We start from the raw sequence: 25498 nt of genomic DNA on the forward strand, positions 1-25498 counted from the left end.
TTTCTGCATGAACCTGAAAAAAGGCACTGCTGCTTTAAGGAATCATATTAAAAGTACAACTACTTTGAATTGCCCTGTGCTCATGGTCCCAGTTTATGAAGCAAATCTTTTGAATGGCTATTTGTTTGTTTAGGAAATTTATTTGCTGCCTATCTCATATCCAATGACTCTAGGCAGCTTACAGCATTAAACATTAAAGCAGAAAGATATTGAAATCAAGTCATAGCACACAGCAGATAAAATCATTGACAATTATAAACCATTAAACCCAGATGGGAAAGGTGGTAGCCGGATCACAAAGGGTGGGGAAGTCTGATGAGAAGTGGTGGCGCAATAGTTAGAATGCAGTATTGCAGGCTAACTCACTGCTGACTGCCAGGAGTTCAATTCTGACTGGCTCAAGGTTGACTCAGCCTTTCATCCCTCCAAAGGTGGTAAAATGAGGACCCAGATTGTTGGGGGCAATATGCTGACTCGGTAAAACGTTTAGAGAAGGCTGTAAAGCACTATGAAGTGGTATATAAGTCTAAGTGCTATTGCTGTTAGGTTTTAATTAATCAACCACCTCCAATATGAAGCTTCCCCATTGGGTTTCCAAGCCATCTGGCAAAGCTAAATCTTGAGGCTCTTTTGAAACCTCAGGAGAGTGGGAGCCAATCTCATCTCAGGGGGTAAGATGTTCCAGAGGGCAGGAGCCATGGTACAGAAGGCTCTTCTACTGGAGCCCACTAGCCAACATTCCTTGGTTGATGGGATCCACAGATTCCCCCCTCTGCTGGTGTGGGTGATGCAGGCCAATCCCATCAGGGTGAGACAGTTCCTCAAGTAGCCTGGACCCATGCCATGCAGGGCTTTAAAGGTGATGATCAGCACTTTGAATTGCATCCAGAACCAGACTGGCAACCAGTGCAGCTCGCACTGATGTACTCTGCACCAGTTGTAGCTTCTGAATGCTCTTCAAGGATAGCCCCATATAGAGCACATTGGAATAGTCCAAACATGAGATGACTAGGGCTTGAGTGACTGAGCGGAGGGACTCCTGATCTATGAAAGGCCAAAACTGCCACACAAAATGAAGACGGGCAAAGGGTCTCCTGGCCGTGACTGCCACCGGTTTTTCGAGCAGGAGTTGCAAGTCTAGTAGAACCCCCAAATTGTAGACCAGATCTATCTGGGATAGTGCAACCAGAAATAAGTTAGTCCCAGATCTTGGAGCTCCATGCACCCATAGTCACTCAGTCTTACCGGGTTCAGCAGAAGCCTGTTGTCCAGGCCCCCACAGCCTCCAGGCATCATGAGAGGGCAGCCGTAGCATCACTGGGTAATCGGGATGGAGATATAGAGCTAAGTGGTGGTGGTGAGGGATGATCTCACCCAGTGACTTCATGTAGATGTTAAAGAGGAGAGGAGAGTGTAGAGTGAGGGCTGGACCTTTCACTCCTTATTAACACCGGTTGGGACCAGCCTTGAAGAAAGGAGCCAAACCAGCACAAAACTGTGCCACCCAACCCCAGACCCCATAGCCGGCCCAAAAGGATACTATGGTTGATGGTATCAAAGCTGCTGAGAGGTCAAGGAGAACAAGGATGGTTGCACTACCCCCATCCTGCTCTTGTTAGAAGCCATCAACAAATGAGACCAATGCTGTTTCTATCCTATAACTGTAACTGAATCCTAACAGAAAGGGGTACAGATAATTCACTTCATCCAGGATCCTGTGAAGCTGCCAGACCACTACCTTTTCCACAATATTCCCTAAAAAGGGAAGATTGGAAACTGGACAGAAGTTGTCCAGGCAGATTGGATCAAGCAATGGCTTTTTGAGGAGGGGACGAAACAGGGCCTCCTTAAAAGGTCCAGGAAATGTCCCCTCCTGAAGTAATATATTAATCAATGCTTGAACCCAACTGCTAATCAGTGTCCTGGAGGCTTTCACCATCCAGGAGAGACAAGGATCTAACTGGCAGGTGTTATCACTGACAGCATCGAGGATCCTGTCCACTTCATCATGATCAACAGAATAAAACTGTACCCAGATCATTGGGCAAGATCCCTCCCCTGGCATCTCATAAGGATCTGCCTCACATGGGTCTCAAACTGAGAATGAATCCAAATGACTTTGTCCATCAGGTGTTGAACAAATTTCTCTGCATGGCTCTGAAGATGATCACATGAGTCCTCCCATCCCAGGAGGGATTGCATAATCTGGAACAGGGCCACTGAGCGACACTATGTGGACATAATAGGAACAGAGAAATAATGCTCTTTTGACATTCTTGCTGCCACAAGATAGGCCTGGATAGTGACTCTAAGTTGTGTCTGGTCGGCATCATCCTTCATTATCCTCCAACAATGCTCTAGGCATCTCTTAACCCTTTTCAAAACCCACACCTCCTCCATGAACCACAGGAAGAGTCAGGAATGATGGGTGAAGAGAGGTCGCATAGAAGCGACCTCTGTCCAAAGCCCTGGTGGCCTGTCGGTTTCAGGCCATAACCAAGGCTTCGACAGGGCCATGAAGTCGAGCCCCTAGGATAGCCCTCAGTTCCCTCTGAAACCCAATTGGGTCCATCAGTCACTAGGGATGAACCATACAGATAGGCCTAGCTCGGGGGTGAAATCCAGCAGGTTCTGACAGGTTCTGGAGAACCAGTAGTGGAAATTTTGAGTAGTTCGGAAAACCGGCAAATACCTCTGGCTGGTCCCAGAGTGGGGTGGGAATGGAGATTTTGCAATATCCTTCCCCCAGGAGTGGGGAGGGAATGGGGATTTTGCAGCATTCTTCCCCTGGAATGGGGTGGGAATGGAGATTTTGCAGAATCCTTCCCCCACCATGCCCACCAAGCTACGTCCACAGAACCTGCATTAAAAAAAATTGGATTTCAACACTGGCCTAGCCTCCCTGCAGAGAAGGGAGTGGGGGGTGATGTTAAGGCCTAGTATTGTTCAATATCTTCCTAACAGCAGGTGAAGCTAAGCAGAATCACATCAGATACCTGTACAATTAGCACAAGGGCCCCACAAGGCTGTGTGCTCTCTCCACTTCTCTTCTCTCTATATACCAATGACTGAATCTCAAATGATCCATCTGTTAAACTACTAAAGTTCACAGATGACACAACAGTGATCGGTCTCATTCAAGACAATGATGAATCTGCATACAGATAGGAGGTTGAACAACTAGCCTTGTGGTCCGACCGGAACAATCTGGAACTGAACACTCTCAAAACCGTAGAAATGGTGGTAAACTTTAGGAGAAACCCTCCCATACTACCACCACTTACAATACTAGACAACACAGTTTCAACAGTAGAGACCTTCACATTTCTAGGTTCTACCATATCTCACGACCTAAAGGGGACACCCAACATCAAAAACATCATCAAAAAAGCACAACAAAGAATGTTCTTTCTGCACCAACTCAGAAAGCTCAAACTGCCCAAGGAGCTGCTGATCCAGTTCTACAGAGGAATTACTGAGTCTGTCATCTGCATCTCTATAACTGTCTGGTTTGGTTCTGCAACCCAACAAGACAGACACAGACTTCAGAGGATAATTAGAACTGCAGAAACAACAATTACTACCAACCTGCCTTCCACTGAGGACCTGTATACTGCAAGAGTCAAAAAGAGGGCTGTGAAAATATTTACAGATCCCTTGCATCCTGGACATAAACTGTTTCAACTCCTACCCTCAAAACGATGCTATAGAGCACTGCACACCAGAACAACTAGACGCAAGAACAGTTTTTTCACGCCATCACTCTGCTAAACAAATAATTCCCTCAACACTGTCAAACTAGTTACCAAGTCTGCATTACTATTAATCTTCTCATCGTTCCTATCACCCATCTCCTCCCACTTATGACTGTATGACCATAATCTTGTTGCTGGTATCCTTAAGATTTATATTTTTCCCTATGACTATTATATATTTCCCTATGACTATCATTAAGTGTTGTACCTTATGATTCTTGACAAATGTATCTTTTCTTTTATGTACACTGAGAGAATATGCACCAAGACAAATTCCTTGTGTGTCCAATCACACTTGGCCAATAAAGAATTCTATTCTATTCTATTCTATTCTATTCTATTCTATTCTATTCTATTCTATTCTATTCTATTCTATTCTATTCTATTCTATTCTATTCTATTCTATGATTTAGACTAGAAGACAGAAGGGAAACTCATCAAATTTGCAGACGACACCAAGCTGGCAGGACTAGCCAATACTCCAAAAGATAGGTTCAAGATACAGGAGTTTGATCGACTTAAACACTAGCCCCTATCTAACAAAATGAAATTCAATGTAGAGAAAAGGAAGGTTTTACAAGTGTACAGATATAGAACAGGTGGTATCTGGCTCAATAGTAGTAACTGTGAGAGGGATTTTGGGAATCCTAGTGGCCAATCACTTAAGCATCAGCCAGCAGTGTGCTGCAGCTACCAAAAAAGTCAACACAATCCTAGTCTGCCTTAAGAGGGAAAGAATCAAGATCATGTAAAGTGTTTCTAATGCCTTGGTAAGACCACACTTAGAATATTACATCCCGTTTCTGTTGAGACTCTAGAAAGGATGCAGAGAAGAGGAACAAAGATGATTAGGGGATTGGAGAATAAAACGCATGAAGAATGGTTGCAGGAATTTGGTCTAGTTTAGTTTAATGAAAAGAAGGACTAGGAGTGATATGATAGAATTCCAATATCCAAGGTCCTGCCACAAAGAAGAGGGGGTCAACCTATCTTCCAAAGCATCTGATAGCAGGAGAAGAAGCAATGGAAACTAATCAAGGAGAGAACTAACCTAGAATTAAAGAGAAATTTCCTGACGGTTAGTACAATTAATCAGTAGAATGCCTTGCCTCCAGAAGTTGTGGGTGCTCCAACACAAGGTATTTACCATATTTTTTTGGACTATAAGATGCACCAAGATTTTGAAGTAGTAAGAAAGTAAGAAAAAAAAAGGTTTTTGCCCTCATCAGCCTCCAGGAGCACTCTGGAGGCTTCCCAAACCCTCTGCGTGCCCTGTTATTCGCAAAAACAGACCTGTTTTTCACCCATTTTTGTGAGGAAAAAAAATGGGCAAAAAAACGGGCCCATTTTTGTGAAAAATGGGGTGTGTGGAGGGTTTGGGTGGCCTGCAGAGTGCTCCTGGGGGAGGGCGAAAGCGCCCCCGTTTTTGTGAAAAACAGGCCCATTTTTCACAAAAGTGGGGGCGTTTTGTCCCTCCCCAACCCCCAGAAGTACTCTGCAGGCCTCCCAAACCCTCTGCACACCCTGTTTTTGCAAAAAACGGGCAGGGCGGGGCAGGGCTTCAGGCAGGGCTTCAGGGCTTCTGAAAAATGGCTGTATTCGGTGTATAAGACACACCAACATTTCCACCTTTTTTTGGGGGGGGGGGGAAGTGCATTTTATACTCCGAAAAGTATGGTAAGAAGAGATTGGATAACCATTTGTCTGAAATGCTGTAGAGTTTCCTGCTTGAGCAGGGGGTTGCACTGGAAGACATCCAAGGTCCTATCCAACTCTGTTATTCTGTTAATTGCAGATTTGCAGTTCATATATTTTCAAGAAGGGGAGGGGAAAGAGGAAAAACACAAACAGAAACAAGTGACAATTGTATGTTCAGTAGTTTAGAGCAGAAGTGGGTTCTACTTACCTTTACTACCTTTACTACCGGTTCACAACGGGGCCGTGTGCGCTCTCTCGTTTGCTCGCTCACGCTCTCTTCTGCACATGCGCAGAAGCTTCTGCACATGCGCAGAAGCATTTTGATGATGTCAGGGTCAGTGGGCGGAGCCTCGCGCTGGTTTTACTACTAGTTCTATAGAACCGGTGCGAACCAGGGGCAACCCACCACTGGTTTAGAGCTGGAGTAAAAGCAGGAAGGGACAGGTCATATATCTCTTGGCCAACATATCTCCCAGATTTTGATGTTGAGGGAGCACTATTATAAATTACTGTGAAAGCAATAATTAAATATATATTTTATATAATGACTTACAGCATTAAGGCCACAAAGTTGATAGCAAGCCATGGTTACAACTACAGTGAGAATCTGCCACCGCTTAGTGTTGTCACACAAAAGTTGAAATACAGATGCTACTTGAGTATTTCTCTGTACTCGACTCTCTTCCAGAACTTCTTCTATTTCATGTGACACGTCAGATTTTCCAAGGAACTTCTGAAATGCTGCAGGCCCACAATTCATACAATTTATACACAATTAGTATTATTCACATGAAACTGTACTTTACACCAAATTGTACATCAATTACACATTTTACACATCAAATTGTAATTTACACCAAATATTTATCTTTTTATCTTTCAAAAACAGACCCTTTAGCAAAATATGTCAGCTTCATCAGTAATGTTTGGGTTTACTCAAATAAATAGCAAATAGTGATTCCACATTATTCAATAATAATTCCACAAATATTTACAAGTTTCATTTCAGGGCCAACATATTGCAATTTTGTAAATTCTAAATCTGCTGCTTTTGTTCATGCATTTAAAATAACAGCCTATTGTAACTATTATGTTACATATCTTATTTCCAATATATTTCTAAATATTTGTAACTGTACACATCTCATTCACATCTTTTTTCATTATTATGCAACAATATAACATGATTTTATATCTTTATTTGTTGGCAAAATCAGGTAATACAATAACTAATATGGTCTCTTGTAAGTAGAAATTTAGAAGCACAATGAAATCTAAACTGCAATCTTATATTTACTTCTCCTGGAATTAAGTTAAAGACATTTACTTCTAACTTGGATTTACAGTATGTCACAGATGTGAGTACCTCACATTTTGCAAATATTGAAGTATATCTTTTCATGTGACAACACTGAAGAAATGACACTTGGCTACAATGTACAGTAGTGAGTATACAGCTTGTATAACAGTGTAAATGTGATGACCCCTCAAAATGACACAACACACAGCCATTACTGTCTAAACTGCTGGCAACAAAAGTGAGTACACACCTAAGTGATAATGTCCAAATGGCGCCCAAGTAGCCGTTTTCCCTCTCTGGTGTCTTGTGACACGTTAGTGTTACAAGGTCTCAAGTGCGAAGGGGGAGCAGGGGTGTTAAATTTGGTGTTATCGCTCTCTCTCATACTGGTCACTGGAAGTTCAACATGGCAATGAACTCTCTGAGGATCTGAAAAAACGAATTGTTGCTCCACATAAAGATGGCTTAGGCTATAAGAAGATTGCCAAGACCCTGAAACTGAGCTGCAGCACAGTGGCCAAGACCATACATGGTTTAACAGGACAGGTTCCACTCAGAACAGGCCTCGCCATGGTCGACCAAAGAAGTTGAGTGCTGGTGCTCAGCGTCATATCCAGAGGTTGGCTTTGGGAAATATACGTATGAGTGCTGCCAGAATTGTTGCAGAGGCTGAAGGGGTGGGGGGGGGGGTGTCAGCCTGTCAGTGCTCAGACCATATGCCGCATGCTGCATCAAATTGGTCTGCAGGGCTGTCGTCCCAGAAGGAAGCCTCTTCTAAAGATGATGCACAAGAAAGCCCGCAAACAGTTTGCGGCAGACAAGCAGACTTAGGACATGGATTCCTGGACCCACGTGCTGTGGTCTGATGAGACTAAGATAAACTTATTTGGTTCAAATGGTATCAAGCATATGTGGCGGCAATCAGGTAAGGAGTACAAAGACAAGTGTGCCTTGCCTATAGTCAAGCATGGTGGTGGGAATGTCATGGTCTGACGCTGCATGAATGCTGCCGGTACTGGGGAGCTACACTTCATTGAGGGAACCATGAATGCCAACATGTACTGTGACATACTGAAGCAGAGCATGATCCCCTTCCTTCAGCGACCGGGGGTGGCAGTATTCTAACATGATAACGACCCCAAACACACCTCCAAAATGACCACTGCCTTGCTAAAGAAACTGAGGGTAAAGGTGGTGGACTGGCCAAGCATGTCTCCAGACCTAAACCCTATTGAGCATCTGTGGGGCATCCTGAAACAGAAGGTGGAGGTGCGCAAGGTCTTTAAAATCCACCAGCTCTGTGACATCGTCATGGAGGAGTGGAAGAGGATCCCAGTGGCAACCTGTGAATCTCTGGTGAACTCTATGCCCGAGGGTTAAGGTGGTGCTGGAAAATAATGGTGGCCACACAAAATATTGACACTTTGGGTCCCATTTGGACATTATCACTTAGGGGTGTACTCACTTTTGTTGCCAACAGTTTAGACATTAATAGCTGTGTGTTGTGTTATTTTGAGTCATTCTAGCTCTGACTTTAGACTTTACAAGATAAGGGACTCCAAAAGGTGCTTTTTTCAAGAGGCAACTGGACTTTCTGGTTTTTCTTTGAATATGTTTTGTTTCTCATCCAAGAAGTTTCTTTAACTCTAACTGGATGGTAGGGAATGGAAAGAGTCTAAATACCTTTGGGTCCGTCTAGGACCATGAAGGCGAACCTATGGCACGCATGCCAGAAATGGCACGCAGAGCCATCTCTCCGGGCACACGAGCCGTCACCCGTTGCTCTTCTAGGTTCTAGCGCACCAGCCAGCTGGTCTTCACATGCGCGGGAGCACCGGAAACTGAAAGAGCTGCCACCTGGTGCACATAGACGCACTGGGAAGATGATCTTCCGGTTTCTGGTGTGCACATGTGCACCGGCCAGTAGGTCTTTGTGTGCACATGCGTACCAGAAACGGAAAGATCAGGTGGCTGGTGCGCATGTGCATGCCGGAAATCAGAAGACCGTCTTCCCGGCACACCATGCACATCAGGCAGCTGGTCTTCCAGTTTCTGGCACGCACGCATGTGCTCCCATTTTGGCACTCGGTGCCGAAAAGGTTCACCAACACTGGTCTAGTACCTTTAGGCTCCTACCATTGGCCATGCCTCCTTCGCCTCCAGCCACCCACCTCTGCCCATTCACAGCCAGCTTTCCTCCTCCACTGGCCCTCCCCCGGCCATTCTCCACTGTTAATGGGCCCAGTGGTGGGATTCAGTCATTTCGATCCAGTTCAATAGAACCAGTAGCAAATTTTTTGCTGAGTTCGGCAAACCAGTTAGACGTGTTCTGGAAAATCTGTGTTTTCCAGAACACATCTTGTTTTCGTTCAATTTCCTTCCAGGCAAGGGAAAAAAAAACCCTTCCCAAAAGTCCAAGAGAGGAGTGACAGAAACCTTTGATCATGTCACTCAGGTGAAAACTGTCTTACTTTCCAACAGGCGATGGGGACGGGGCTTGCACATAAGGTGGCAGCTCCCCTCTCCCCCATTTGCATTTCACTGAGAGCTCTGCATTTTTACTTCTTCAATGGTGTGTGCTTACAGGTGGGATGGTGTGTTCTTAAGGAAGTGTGAGTATCCCAGGCAGTGGTTCAATGAGAGGGGAAGTCTAGAGCCCCATTGCTTCTCCTGTTCTGGGAGGATCTGTACACTGGTATAAGGGTTCATGAATTGGAATAGACATGGTAACAGGTCAGCCAATGAAGACTGCTTGGTGACCCAGATGGCTCAGAGCCTGGGCGTGGCTTAGGTTCAGTAATCTGTATATATATGAGTGCTTCTGTGATTATTGATTCTGTAGTTCTGGATTCTGAGTTTTGGTTCTGGTTTCTGCTGCATGGGTATTGTATATAAAGAAGTTTCTTATATAAATGAATCCTGCTGAATTATTTACTTGCATGCTGGTTGGATTGCTGCAAACTCTAACAGGATCCTGGGTTGAGAAGCTGAGTATTTACCATCATGCCCATCGCTGCCTCTCCCCAGAATCCCAGGCAGTGATTCTCTGGGAAAGGAAATCCCGAGTGCCTCTACAGTAATGGCCCCACCCACTGGAAGTCCCCCTGCAATTGTATCTCTTGTAAATGCCCCCATGGCAAAGATCCAGCTGCTCCCAAGCTCCCACCCAGCACCTCAGATATCCCTGCCACCAGACACCACACCCAGCCTCTCAGCCTTCCTTCCTTCCTTCCTTCCTTCCTTCCTTCCTTCCTTCCTTCCTTCCTTCCTTCCTTCCTTCCTGTCAACACATCTAAGAGGTGCCAAGACTGAGAAACACTGAAAAAGAAATGCGGACACAAGAGAAGCTGAGATGAAAAATTATTATTGTCCCAAATTGCCATGGTGGCTGACCAGGGCAAACCCCCCTGGCACTGAACCATTTCCACACAGTTATAATTCTGAATTATTTTCCACAGTTGTCTTTGGACTAAGGGAGGTTTGGCAAATGCCTTGTAGAGGATTAAAAATGCAAATGGGGGTGAGGGGAGAAAAACAGGGGAAGGGAGATCTTTTACTTAATTCAATTATACTCGTTCATAACCGGTTTCCAGAGGTTGTTGGGAGGAGTGATACTTTTCTGCAAGTAGAGGGTCATGGTAAAGATTCCCAGTTTTCATTTAGATTGCCCTCCCCCACATGCGCAGAGCAGGAAGAGTAAAGTGGAGCTGAGAGGAGGAGGAGTCAGCCAGGCGCAGCTCTTAGGGATGATGGGCAACCAGTTGCATTCCAAGCAAAGAATGGAAATTGTGTGCAGGAGGGGCATATGTGCTTAAATGTGTTAAACCAATGCAATGTTCACAGAATACTACCAGCGTATGTGTGAATATGGAGGCTCTTTTCCCCTTCCGCCTGTTATAATGCCAGAAGCCGCACCGGCCTTGCCTCCCCCCTTTCGTTGGAGCTGACTGAGTTACAAGCCAAGCTGTCTCTGCAAAATCCCCTAGAGGTGCCCCTCCCTCCCTTCCTGGTCTACCCCAACACACTTTTGACTGTCTGCCCCCACCAACAGTGGCAGTTATTCTTCTCCCCTCCACTCCCCCGCCCCTTGGGTCCTGGTGACAGATCTGCGCTACCCCAATAGCGGGATGCTTTTGTGCTGCAGCTTTACTATTTTCAATACTTTCCCCTTTAAGAAAAACTTGCAGAGCAGCTGCAGCACTTTAAAAAAAATCTTGCATTGCACGCTGCTCCCCTCCCTCCCCCCCCCAGTCCCTGCAATTGCCAATTCCACACTAACCACACAGCACCATTGCTTCTGCCTGCCATCCAACTGGCTGGGGGCTATTTATTCTGTGCAGCCAAAGGCCTGGATCAAACAATATTTGAGCAAATGAGCCAGGCCAAAGGGCAAGGGATGGGGGGCCAGGAGCCCACTGGCTGTGGAGAATGGTTGGAGGAGGATGGCCAGCAGAAGAGGAAAGCTGGCTGTGAATGGGCTGAGGTGGGTGGCTGGAGGCAAAGGAGGCATGGCCAAGGGTCCGTGCCTAAATGTCTCATTCCGCCTTTGGGACAACCATGATCTGGATGACTGAGAATCTCCATAGACAAAGATAAGGGACTGTTTCCAACAGGAGAGAATGTGCAAAAATCCTATAATTCAATGATCATCTCATTTTCCTTTAGGCAGACCAAGAGTAATTTTAAGCATGGCATTGCTGTTTTGTTGTTGATATTGATATCAAACCTAAAAGACTGGAGAACCACCCTACGGGCCAGATATCAGCATATAGTGCTCCTGAAGAATAATATTGCATTTGTGCTTATGATTTTTGCTTTTAAACCAGATGAACAATAGGATCAATTGAGATAAAATATGAATGTGGCAGTACCTTTTTCTGCTGCTTTTGTGTCATTTTTTTCAAGTAAGAGGAAGCGAGGACTTTCTGGAAGAAAAGGCAGGACTCCAATTTGGAGAGTTGATGGAACAATAATCATTGCAAACAGATAAGGCCACAGGAACTCCTGTAATTAGTCAAGAAAATTAGTATTGGTGTTGCTGCATTTCATGTAAAAATGTGATACTAAAAACATGGGCAAAATTCACAGTTCAGTAACAGAACAGATGCTCTATACTTAGGCAGGAGAATGCCAATTATGTAACCTAACAATAAGTATTTTAATTGTGAATGTCAACACCACCAATAAGTGTAAAGTTAGGAATGCAGATGAGTGTAGTTTCTATCCTTATATTCTCTCTTAAAAATTGACAGTAAAAAGATGTTTTTAAAAATTTTAAAAACTCATGTCTTATCAAAAAATCTCCAGCAAAAGTGAACAAAAGTTGTACAGCTTCTACTTATTTACACAAGACTGTAAATAAATCTTATTATTTGGTATTATAGTAAAGAATATCTGGATATCATTTATCTGTTTATAATTAATGGGCTTTCAATCTCAATTTACACAGAGTGCAAAAATGAATAAACAATTCAGAATTATTACAGACCTTTCCAAATATCTCAGGTAGCCCCAAAATCTGTCCACTGAAAACACCAATACAGATGAAAATTGCTGTAATTTGTCCTAGTGATCCACGGATCTGCTTGGGAGAAATTTCACTCAAATACATTGGGAGTACACTCAGAGATACCCCTGTGAAAAAGAAAAAAATGGTAAAGAACATTTTTTTAATAAAAAAGAAAAATTGTAGGCAGGCAGGCAGACATGGAAGAGAATATTTGCAGCCCTATGGAAGAGAATATTTGCAGCTCAGGGTCAAACTATGGGATTCTTGGTGCTCTTGACCTTGGTTGTTTTCTTGCAGATGTTTCATTACCAAACTAGGTAACATCATCATTGTTAGAGGGAGTGAGGTTTGCTCTCATTATATATGCTAGTGGCTTATCCTGTCAGTGTTGTTGGGAGTGGTTCCTTGATTGGGGTATTGTTTATTTCTTGATTGTTGGTCTACTGTTAATCTTGGTATTAACCTCTGCTCATCTGGGTGTTGTTGCGGGTGAGGAAATGTTTTGGTCTTTTGGATTGTCTCTTTTGAATAGTATGTAAATGTTGAATAGTATATTCCTGTTGATGGCTGCTTTGTGTCAGTGCCTGGCTTCCAGGAATTCTCCAGCTTGGTTAGGATGCTCAGTTTCCCAATTGAAATTATGGTTAAGTCTGTCCATGTATTGTGAAATTAAGGAGTTTTCATGTATTCTGACTACTAATTGGTAGTCCTCTTATCTTGTTTATCCTACATAATGGCTGCTACAGTCCTTACACTATTGTAGATGACTGTTTTTTCTTCTGAAGTTGCTGGGTTTTTTGGTTTTCTTAGATTGCTTTGGAGGACTTTGATTGGTTTGTGTGGTACTATGATATCATGTGGTTGTAATTGTCTATTAGTGCCTTCTGATATGTTTTTGATGTATGGCAGTGTTATGCTTTCAAAGCTTGTGCTGGTTGTGCTATATTGGGTTGAGTGGTCAGGCACTTTTTGATAAAGTTGCATGTGTGTATCCATTTTGTCAGAAGATGTTGTATTGATTATCGTTTCCTTTTTTCTGATGTTCAGAACTGCTGCAGTGTGTTTGTGCTCATTAAATAGTGTTCTTACATAGCTTCTCTTGTGGAAGGTTGGGTTGTTACTTTGCAAGGTTGGTATGGGCAGTTTTACAATAGACTTGTGTTTCTAATTTGTCATCATTGCCTCTACTGATGAAAACATTGAGAAAAAGTAGCATGTTGTGGTTTTTTTTTTTGTTCTCTTTTGAATTTTATTCCTTTGAAGATTGTGGATAGTTCAATGCAAAAATGTCTGCAACAAAACAACCAAGCTCAGAGAGCATCAAGGACTCCACAGACAGATCTCTATTTATTCTTGAACCATCTTGAGCAAAGTTTTAAACTGGATAGTTTAGTTTAAGGTTCAAATTGGAACTTTTTTCAATGTTGTTTAAGAATGAATTATGGATTATCATGCAAAAGCAGGGAACATATAAAATAGCTATTCAATATTCCAAAGACAGTCATTCTAGATTCAGTTTCAAATTTCAAGTATCTTCTGATTTTCCATTAATGAACTACCATACAACAGAAAAACTGATGTATATTTAAACTTTTTAAAAATATTTTTTACTGAAGTTTTTCAACAGAATTAAAAACAGCACAAATTTTGAATTAAACATCAATAAAGAAAAGAAATAAGTGAAAAAGAAATAGAAAAGGAAAAAAAAAGAAGAGGAGAAAGATTCTAAAGAAATGGTTTGGATCTTGTTGACAGTGATTTTAGATAAATATTTTAGCCTTTTCCCTCCAAGGAGGTTTCCAGCCACCAATAAATCAAATTAGTGATTAGTCTCTAGATTAGTCTCTAATCGAATTGTTCTATCTTTGCTCATTCTGTCATCTCCATCATCCAATCGTCCAATGTAGGTATTTCAGAGTCTTTCCATTTTTTGTGCACATAATAGTAATCAAAGCAGTATAAAAATAATCTTCTATATATAAAAATAATCTTTCATGGCTCTTTTCTAATTGACTACAATTTCAGCAAGAAAAATTCTGGTTTCAGTTGAATGTTGATCTCCAAATTTTTTTGTATCATAATATATGTATTTGAATCCAAATATTCTGATTTTTTTTTTACCAGGCATGATAAAATGACCTTTCATTCTGTCCATATTTGCAATATAAATTGGAAGAATTATTAGATTCTTGTGCCAGTGCCTGGAGGCTGGGAGTCAACAGGCTCAGACTTAACCCAGACAAGACCGAGTGGCTGTGGGTATTGCCTCCTAAAGACTATGTCAATTGTCCATCCTTGGTTCTGGGGGGGCGGAGAGAAATTGTCCCCCTCAGAACGGGCTCGCAATTTGGGTGTCCTCCTAGACTCACAGCTAAGATTAGAGCAACATCTGACAGCTGTGGCTAGGGGGACCTTTGCACAGGTTCGCCTGGTGCACCAATTGCGACCCTACTTGGATCGGGAGGCTCTCCTCACAGTCACTCATGCCCTTGTCACCTCACGGTTAGATTATTGCAACGCGCTCTACATGGGGCTACCCTTGAAAAGTGTTCGGAGATTACAGTTGGACCAGAACACAGCCGCGTGAGCTGTTGTGGGTGCACCTAGTTACACCCACATTACACCAATTCTCTGCGAGCTGCACAGGCTCCCTATTGGTCTCCGGTCACAATTCAAGGTGTTGGTTATTACCTTTAAAGCCCTACATGGCTCAGGGCCAGGTTATCTTTGAGACCGCCTTCTGCCGCATAGCTCCCAGCGACCGGTAAGATCCCACAGAGTTGGTCTCCTCCGGGTCCCGTCAGCTAAACAATGCCGGCTGGAGGGCCCGCGGGGGAGGGCCTTCTCTGTGGCTGCCCCAGCTCTCTGGAACCAGTTACCTCCTGAGGTCCAGACCATCCCCACCCTATTGGCCTTCCGAAAAGCGGTGAAGACCTGGCTTTTCTGGCAGGCCTGGGGCCGTTGATCTCGCTCTTGTGATCTGGCAAGATCCGGCCATGAATGGTGTGAATGAGTTTTTAATGTTTTTAATTTTTCAATGTTTTTTTTATAATGATTTTTTAAAAAGTATTGTGAGCCGCCCTGAGTCTTCGGAGAGGGGCGGCATATAAATTAAATTAAATTAAATTAAATTAAATTAAATTAGATTCTAGAGAATTTTTCTGGAATCATATGCTAATAATACATCATTTAAAAAAAATCTTTTCTAAATTATAATAATGTAAATTTAATTCCCTTTAACCACATATTTCCCACTATTTCAGCATACGTTATGTTTAAAGTTCTTAGCCCATTTATTTTTAACATTTGTTTTAATAAACTGGCTGTTGTAATTTGTTTTTTCCTGCTTTTGTTTCCATAAAATAAATTTGTTTTTAGACCAGTTAGCTAATTAAAATAGTTCACAAAACATCCTTGTATATCTACTGTATTCCTGATGGAGATTAAGCAACAGCGAAGCATAACAAAGTGGGATAATTTGCATGATCTCTTGGCTTTTCTAGGATGTGTAACTGGGCAACTGAGGACTGGTTTGGCAGATGTTCAATCTAATCTGTCCCCCCCCCCCCCCAATTTTCTGGTGAAGCTGCTGTAATGGCCTATTAGCAGTCTTCTGAAAGCTGGCTGTGGACCTGAATTCCCCAGAGGGCTTCAATTTGGATCAAAATGGATTTTACCTGTCCATTCCACTTCAAATAAATGAAGTTTTGTTTTGAATTATTTCCTGGAATCATCTTTCAACTACATTTGATGCACAGCTGCAGCTACTGCAAAAATAGTTCATATTTTTTCCAAATACCTTAGAAAATAACAGAATAACAGAGTTGGGAGGGACCTAGGAAGTCTTCTAGTCCAACTCCCTGCTCAGGCAGGAAACCCTATATTATTTCAGACAAATGGTTGTCCAATCTCTTGTTAAAAACTTCCAGGGTTGGAGCAGTCACAATTTCTGGAGACAAGTCGTTCCACTATTTAATTGTTCTGTCAGGAAATTTCTCCTTACTTCTAGGTTGCTTCTCTCCTTAACTATGAGAAAGTGTATATTAACATGAAGATCCATTAGAAGACCCATACAAGGATGTTTTACTTTCAAGCATATAATTAAATATAGGCCATTAAGGGGAATGCTGCTGATGAGAATTTTCCTTCCTTTGTGTTCCCTAACACCAAAGGACCACACCTATACTGCAGGGAGACAAAAGGCACAGAGTGTGGGTATTGGTGGAAGAGAGAAAGAAGACTATTGGAGAACTAAAGTAATGATTTGTACTATATGTGGAGGAGGTAAAACTAAAGCAGATGATGAAGTAAGCAAAGAGATTCGGAAGCTACTATAGTTGAAAAAGGAATAAAGTCTTACAAGGCTTCCAAAGATGGAGACTAGCTACAGCCACAATAAGTAATTATTTTCTCCCTCTTCTAAGCTGGTAAGGACTGAGAGGCAGAGAAACAACTCAAAGGGAGCAGTGATCAGGCTACTTCAACCTCCAGCATAACCTACTAAAGTACAAGGGCTGGAAATAGAGGATAATATAGGTAGGCCTTGAATTACAACCACCTGTCCAGCAACCAATTAAAGTTATGATGATGCTAAACAAGATGGACTTAAAATTGTTCACCATTACAATATTACACTGAGCTGCAGTTATGTGATCACAATTTCCAACATTCCTTGCCAGCTTTCGATAAGCAATTTGAAGTCTCTCCTGCCCCTTTTGTGCTCCAGAGTGCCTGCCCAAAGCACCCCTCCCACCTGCTGAGTTCCTTGCCTGGGACTCCTGCCTCTTCCTGGGTTATAATGGCAACTGGGATTGCTTGCTGGAAATGCTGATGCTAAGCGGTGTGGTCATGTAACTTGAGGACTAGCAGTGTACAGCTAAATGTAAGGTAAAAAGATCCACATTCTCAGTCCTTAAAGGGAAAAACCGAGAAAGCATTGTCGCAATACTAGGAAAGCCGGGCAGTCAAGAACATAGGCAAAAAAAAAAGAGGAAAATTGTAACTTGGTTAAGGATTATCACTTTGTCAACATATTTTTGGTCAAAATCTTCGTTTTATCTTTATTAATTTTCAAACCAGATGCTTTCCCAAACTCTCCAATATTCTCTATCAATGTATTTATTGATGTTAATGGTTCTTCAATAATAAAGACCAGGTCATCAGCAAATGCTTGCAATTTGTATTCTTCTTTTTGAATTTTCATTCCTTTTATATCTTTTTCTTCTCTAATATTTCTATTTAAGACTTCTAATGTCAATATAAACAACAATGGGGACAGTGGACATCCTTGTCTGGTACCTTTTTCTATCTCAATAGAATCAGTCAATTCTCCGTTTATCATTACTTTTGCCGTTTGTTTGTGGTATATAGTTTCTATTGCCTGAATAAATTTTCTGCCAAAGCCCATCTGTTTCATTTGAAGCAGCATAAATCGCCAATTCACATTATTAAAAGCTTTTTGTGCATCTAAAAATATCAAAGCCATCTGTTTTTCAGGATGGGCTTCATAGTATTCCAGAGTATCCAAAATTATTCTAATATTATCTCTAATCTGTCTTTTTGGAAGGAATCCATTTTGGTCTGAGTATATAAAGTTATTTAAATATCTTTTAAGTCTTTCTGCCAGTATTGAAGCAAAAATTTTATAATCTGAATTCAGCAGGGATATAGGCCTATAGTTTTTGATTTGTTGTGGGTCTGTGTCTTCTTTGTGAATCAATGTAATATATGCTTCAGTCCATGATTGAGTATTTTCTTTTTCGTCATCACTTCATTCATAACTTTTAATAATGGGAGACTTAAAGAATCTTGTAATGTCCTATAGTATTCTACAGGCAAACCATCTGGCCCTGGTGCCTTTCCATTTTTCTGTTTCTTAATTGCTTCTGTTAACTCCATCATCGTTATAGTCCCCTCTAACATCTCTTCCACATCTTTGGGAATCCGAGGTAAATTTGCTTTCTGTAAATATCTTGTCATGCTTTCCTCCTCTATCTTTTCTCTCTCATAAATTGTCTAAAATATTCCTGTATTATTTTTCTCATCTCTTTGACAAAGCAAAAAGGAGAATTGATGGAGATATCAAAGATGCAGGTCACTAATAAAGTTAAATACTTGGGGATATATTTGACAGCAAGGTGTAGTACACTTAAAGAAAACAACTATAATAAACTTAAGCAACAGATGGGGGCAGACTTGGCGAAATGGGAAAATTTGCAGCTTTCCTTGATTGGTAGGATATCAACTATTAAGATGAATATTTTGCCTAGAATTTTATATCTGTTCCAGACAATTCCAATTAGATTGGGAAAAGACTTTTTTGAAGATTTGAATAAAATGGTGTTAAAATATATTTGGCAGAGAAAGAAGGAGAGGATAAAATTAAAGTTATTACAAGATGCTAGAACGCGGGGAGGCTTTGGTTTACCTAATTGGGAACTTTATTATCAAGCAACAAGCCTGATGTGGATTAAAGAATGGATAACTTTAAGAAATATTAGATTATTGAATCTAGAAGGACATGATTTGTTGATGGAGTGGCATGCTTTTTTATGGTATAAAGGAATAAAAATACAGGGGTATTTTAGAAGACACTACATACGTGAGGCTCTGTTATTGAATTGGGAGAAGATTAAAAAACATTATTTCAAAGTTCCAGTCTGGATATCTACAATTGAAGCATTTTCATATTCAGTAGTATTCAGAAGGGAACAAATTGTTAGATATAGTGAATTACCATATTTTCCGGCGTATAAGACGACTTTTTAACACAGGAAAATCTTCTCAAAAGTCGGGGGTCATCTTATACGCCGGGTATAAGCCTACCCGGGTTGATTTGACAGACTGACGGAAGCGGTAAGAGTGGCTACTACCATCTCTAGTCATTGCTAGAGATTTCTAACCCGAATCTGAGTTGCCGGTGCTGACTGATGATGCTACGGGAGCACCGACAACATTGAGGGGAAGCTGTGCCGATCTCGTCAAGGCTGCATGCCGCTGAATGCTGGACCCAGCTGGTTGCTGCGCAGAGCTTCTCCCACCGTCCCAGGCATCCAGGTAGATATTACCGATGCTCTGACTTCCCCAGACAGCTGGGGCTCGCCATCACTGTGGGTCTGGGGTAGTCGGAGCGTCGGTAATATTCACCTGGATGCCTGGGATGGTGGGAGAAGCTCCGTGAAGCAACCAATTGGGTCCAGCATTCAGCGGCATGCAGCCTTGATGAGATTGGCACAGCTTCCCCTTAATGTTGTCAGCACTCCCGTAGCGTCATCAGTTAGCGCCGGCAACTCAGATTCGGGAAGCTGTGCCGATCTCGTCAAGGCTGCATGCCGCTGAATCCTGGACCCAGCTGGTTGCTGCACAGAGCTTCTCCCACCGTCCCAGGCATCCAGGTGGATATTACCGATGCTCCGACTTCCCCAGACAGAGTGTTCTTCTGGGGAGGAAGCAGGGTGAGGCTCCCTATCCAGCTCGCCGAGGCTCCGGACTCCGGGGGCAACTCTGCTTTTTGCAGAGCCAGACGATGCGACCAACATAACGAGCGAAAGCCAAAAGAACCTTTCAAAATAAGCAGGGTGGAATCTGGACTCAAAATTTAAATCGCAAGTATTTTGATTAGCCCTGTGAATGAATCTAATAACTGAGTGAAAGTAATCTTGTTAAAATGGCATCTGGCTTTAGCAACAAGGAAAGCTGAAAGCGAAAGTGATTTTGCTTGAGTGTCTAAGGCGCTACAAAGTAATGAAAAGTAACAGCGCTGGCCAGAAGAAAAGGGAAAAGTTCTTTTAAAAGTGATTTGATCTGTTCCCTCTCTCTTGGGACTTGACTAAAGCTGGGGAAATTTCTGAAAGGTTTTTGTGGTGGAAAGGGAGAGAGGACATCTTTCTTAGAAAGAATCAGGCTGCATGGAAGAATGGCTTCAAAGCAGACAAAGCCAGCTAAAGCTGCAGGGTGGGGAGTTCCCCCACTCACAAGCCACAAGAGCAGCCTTTAAGTTTGCAAACACAGAGCCAAACACAAGAGTCTGGATTTAAAGATTTGAAGGAATTTATTGCTGTGGCTTTGAGGAATCAAAATGAAGTTTTAAAATCTGAGAAATTTGAAAAATCTCAGCAGGAATTTAAGGAGGTGGTTCAAGAAAAGTATGACAAGATGAAACGGGACATACTGACAGTTATGACTGGTTTGTCAGAAGTTGTGGTCCAGATTGATAAAAAAGTGGAACAACTTAGCTCAGAAGTAGAATCCAAAATGAAGGAAGCTGATCATAAAATTTCCAATGTTGATAATAAAACGCAAAGGCTTGAAAATGAAGTGACAATGATGCAATTTAGATTTATGGAGTTTGCTGTAAGACTCAGAGGCATAAAAGAGAACAATAGAACTTGAGACTTGACTTGAGAAGGGTTTGTGCTGATGCTCTTGCTGTAATGTTAAAGGTTGATCCTGAGGAGATTTTATGCAAGATTGACAACGTCTATAGAGTGAATTCCTGGGTGGCAAGGCAAAAGCAATTGCCCAGAGATGTCGTGATATACTTTACAGATAGAAGAATAAGAAATGGTATCTTACAAAAGTCTTTTGTTTCTACTATTCAAGTGGATGGAAGAGAGATTGGGCTCTACAAAGAGTTGCCACCTAAGATGTTAAGAGATAGAAAAGATTTTGGATTTTTGGTGACTGAATTAAAGAAACAACAAATTCCATTCAGATGGGACACTCCAGTTGGTATAATATTGTGGTATCAAGGAGAGAGATATCGGTTAAATACTCTTCAAAAAGAGGAAGAATTTTATTTCAATGTTTTTAAAACTGGTGCAGCATCTCCATGTACTTCCTCAGTGTTAGCTATAGTGGAGGGTGAGAAAGAGAAGCAATTTGAACAAGAACTTGAAGAGCAGAGGAAACAGATGGAGAGGGAGGCAATGGAGACTCAAGGAGCAACAGGGGGTTTTTTAGATAAACCGTTGCTGGATCTTCCCTTAGAGCCTATAGGTGAACCACCTAAAAATACAAGAGAAGTGGCAGCGGATCTTGACCTGATGTTGCATAGTGCTAAAGATCAGCGCATAACTCGAGCAGCTTACAAACAGATTTTAGAGAAACAACAACACCAGCGCTCTAAGCTACCACAAGACAAACAGGGAGTCAATGGTAAAGCACAAAAATCCGAAGCCATGGGAGGAGCTAAGCCGAAGACTACTAGTTTGGAACAGCAACTTCAGCAAATGCTCTTAACGCTTCAGGAGAATACAAATGACAATTAAGTTTTTATCTTGGAATGTGAACAGATTGAACTCACCACAGAAAAGGAGGAAGATATTTCATTATTTGAGACAATTTAATAATGATGTTATTTGCTTACAAGAAACTCATATTAGAACACAAGATCAAAAGACCCTGTTATTAAGCTGGTTATTAAGACCAGCTGCCTGCAATTACTGCAGGGTTCGAATCTCGCCAAGGCTCAAGGTTGACTCAGCCTTCCATCCTTTCTAAGGTAGGTAAATTGAGGACCCAGTTGTGGGGGCAATAAGCTGACTTTGTATAAATATACAAAAGGATGAAGGCTATTGCTGAGCACATTGTAAGCTGCCCTGAGTCTTCGGAGAAGGGCGGCATATAAATCAAATTAAAAAAAAATTGATAAATTCTAGATTAGGAACACAGTTTATAGCTTCAAATTTGGAGAAAAAGAATGGTGTAGTGATTTATATAAATAAAAGACTGCCAACAAAAATTATAGAAGCAGATGATTGTGGAAGATATATAGCAATAGAACTTCTTACAGATAATGGTCCAATTCTGGTGATTAGAATTTATGCTCCTAATCAGCAACAAGAAAACTTTTATAAGTTATTGCATTCTAAAATATTACAATGGGACTATAGATCTATCTTACTTATGGGAGATTGGAATGGAGTAATAGATCCTAAAAAAGATAAGAAGAGTTTAGCAAAATCATGTGTTAAACTACCACATATTTTTTTTTATATGAAAGAAGATTTGGAATTGAAAGATGTATGGAGAGTGCATAACCCAAAAGAATTGGACTTTACTTTTTTTTCAGATAGACATAGATCCTTCTCTAGGATTGATTTTATTCTACTTACGGTTGACTTACTTTTAAAAACAAAGAAAACAAAGATATTTCCGAGGACTTTATCTGACCACAGCCCGGTATGGATAGAAATAGAAATGGGAAAGAATGAGAGAAGATCTTGGAGAGTAAATGAAAATTTGTTTAGATATGAAAAGAATGTAAATGAACTTAAAAAACAAATCAAGGAATTTTTTGAAATGAACTTGAATAAGGGTACCCCTATTGAAATTGTTTGGGATGCGAGCAAGGCGTATATGCGGGGGGTACTGATTTATATGAATTCTAAACAAATCGACAAAGAAAAAGATTAGAACTGGAAGGGGAGATAAAGAAAAAAGAGCAGTTGCTTATAAAAAATCCAACAGATGAAAAATTACAAGGAATTATAAAACTTTTGAAAGATCAATTCCACATGCTCACAAGCAGCAACTAATTTACAATTTGCGAAACACAATACATTTTGCAATGCCAACAAACCGGGCAGGTGGTTGGCTTACACACTGAGGAAACAGCAGAGTACTCGGACTATTGGTAGTATTGAGTATAGAGGGAAGGAAGTATATCAACAAAGACTAATCAAAGAAGCCTTCTTAGATTATTATACCAAACTATATGCCAAAGATGATATACAGAATGAACTTATAAATAAATATTTAGAAGAAAAGAGAGTTATAAAAATTTCTAGTGATCAAAAGGAAAGCACGAGTCTACCAATAACAGCTGAGGAGATTATTGTTGCTATTAAACAACTGAAAACAGCTAAAGCTCCAGGAACAGATGGTTTAACTGCGGTGTACTATAAAACTCTACAAGCAGAAATGATTGAACATCTTAAAGACTTATTTTGTAGCATACAACAAGGGGGAAAAATACCCCCTTCATGGAAAGCAGCTTTTGTCTCTTTGATACCGAAAGAGGAGGCAGGTTCTACAAAACCAGAAAATTTTAGACCAATATCTCTCCTGAATACGGATTATAAAATTTTTGCGAAAGTATTAGCCAACAGATTAATGCCAGTTATTCAAGAGGTGATTCATCAAGATCAAGCAGGATTTATAGAAGGCAGATATATGAAGGATAATGTGAGGCAAATTATAGACTTATTGGAATATCTTGAGAAGAATAAACAGATCTCTGCAATGCTGGTGTTTTTGGATGCGGAGAAGGCCTTTGATCGAGTGAATTGGAACTTTCTATTAAAGACTTTAAAAAAGATGGACTTCGGGGATCAGTTTGTACAGGCGGTTTCAGCAATCTATCAAGAGCAAACAGCACAAATTATTATTAATGGAAGTTTAACTACAAATTTTAGTATAGAAAAAGGCACAAGACAAGGTTGTCCGTTATTCCCGTTGTTGTTCATTCTAACTCTAGAAGTCTTGTTGAATACAATACGGGACTCGAGCACTTTGAAGGGAATAGTGATAAGGCAAGAGGATTATAGAACAAGGGCATTTGCAGATGACCTGGTTGTTACCCTAACACAGCCGATGGAATCAATAATTCAGATAAAAGACATTATAGAAGAATATGGTATGGTATCAGGATTCAGACTGAATCAGAAAAAAACCAAGATGATAGTTAAAAATATGACAGTTGATCAAAAGAAGGAACTGGAGAGGAAGGCAGGCTTTGAAATAGTATCAAAGGTGAGATATCTAGGAGTTCAAGTTGCAGATTCAAATATAAAACTGTTTCAAAATAATTATGAGGTGTTGTGGCGAAAGGTACAAAAGGATATGGAAACCTGGAAAAAACTGCAGCTGTCTCTACTTGGAAGAATAGCAGCAGTTAAAATGAATGTTCTATCTAGATTTTTATTTTTGTTTCAAATGATTCCGGTGCTTAAAAATGATAAACACTTGATGGAATGGCAAAAAGGAGTGAATAAGTTTGTTTGGAATGAGAAAAAGCCAAGAGTTAAACTGAAAATTATGCAAGATGTTCGTGAAAGGGGTGGTCTTAAACTTCCAAACCTGCGATTGTATTATGAAGCAGCAGCGTTTACTCAAGCAAGTGATTGGTTTGGAAGGACAAAGACTGGAATATTGAATATTGAGAGCTATGACCTTGAATTTGGTTGGCATGCATATTTATTCTATGAAAACAAGGTGGATAAAGTATTTAACAGCCATATACTTAGAAGCTCCTTGATGAGAGTTTGGAAGAAGCGCCGACTCAAATGGGATTATAAAATACCATTGTGGTTGGATCTTGGTCATATTATATGGAATATAAATATAAAGTCATTCGGGTTTTTATATAAAGAAGTACTTTTTAATGATGGGGGCAGATGGCAATTGAAGTCATTAAACACACGTTGGAAGAAGGGATTAACTTAACTTGGTTACAGTATAATCAACTTCAACTGAGATGGAGAGAAGATCAAAAAATTGGATTAATGTTGCATGAAGAAGAATTGGTTAGGCAGATAAAAGAGAAAGGCCCAATGCATATTAAGAGGGTTTATAATGTTTTGTTAGAAAGAGATTCAGAAAATGAACTGGTTAAAGATTGTATGATAAAATGGGCGCAAAATTTTGGAGAACCAGTTATGATGGAAACATGGGAAAAAATATGGGTTCAGAATGTTAAATTCACACAGTCGCAGAATTTGAGGGAAAATTTTTATAAAATGTTTTATAGGTGGCATTTAGATCCTAAGAAATTGTCATGCATGTATCCTAATGTTCAACCAAAATGCTGGAGATGTGATTGCTTAGATGCTACATATTATCATATATGGTGGACATGCAAGAAAGCAAAGGCTTTTTGGATAAAAATTTGGTGGGTTATGCAAAATGTTTTGAAGAAAAAAATTCAATTTTCTCCTCAATTGTTTTTATTGGGTATAGTTAAGGGCTTTTCAGTGGGTGAAACAAAATTGATATTGTATATGGTGACAGCAGCTAGGTTATTGATTGGTCAATATTGGAAAAGGGATGATATGCCTACAATTCAAGAATGGACTTTGAAGATGGCCAGTTTTGCAGAAATGGCGAAGATATCAGCATATTTAAAAGACCGGACTCAGGAGACTTATTTATGGGAGTGGAAGAAATAGATAGATTATGTGCAGAATAAATATCAAACTAGGAAGTATCAGATAGCTTTTAGCTGAATGTTGTGTA

General features: G+C 40.9%; 1 protein-coding gene across 1 annotated transcript in view; it reads right to left on the bottom strand.

The window, feature by feature from the left end:
• SLC2A9 (solute carrier family 2 member 9) overlaps nucleotides 1-25498 on the bottom strand; it is a 101735-nt gene that overhangs the window by 21371 nt on the left and 54866 nt on the right. The window contains exons 5-7 of the mRNA XM_070948180.1: nucleotides 12242-12387; nucleotides 11625-11757; nucleotides 6007-6194 (exon numbers count right to left, since the gene is read on the bottom strand). Coding sequence (XP_070804281.1) covers nucleotides 6007-6194; nucleotides 11625-11757; nucleotides 12242-12387 — 467 coding nt within the window. The remainder of the gene's footprint in view (nucleotides 1-6006; nucleotides 6195-11624; nucleotides 11758-12241; nucleotides 12388-25498) is intronic.

The sequence above is a fragment of the Pituophis catenifer genome, unplaced genomic scaffold, assembly GCF_029215685.1.
Source record: "Pituophis catenifer annectens isolate HBS135680 unplaced genomic scaffold, rPitCat1.0.hap2 SCAF_8, whole genome shotgun sequence".
NCBI classification, from domain to species: domain Eukaryota; kingdom Metazoa; phylum Chordata; class Lepidosauria; order Squamata; family Colubridae; genus Pituophis; species Pituophis catenifer.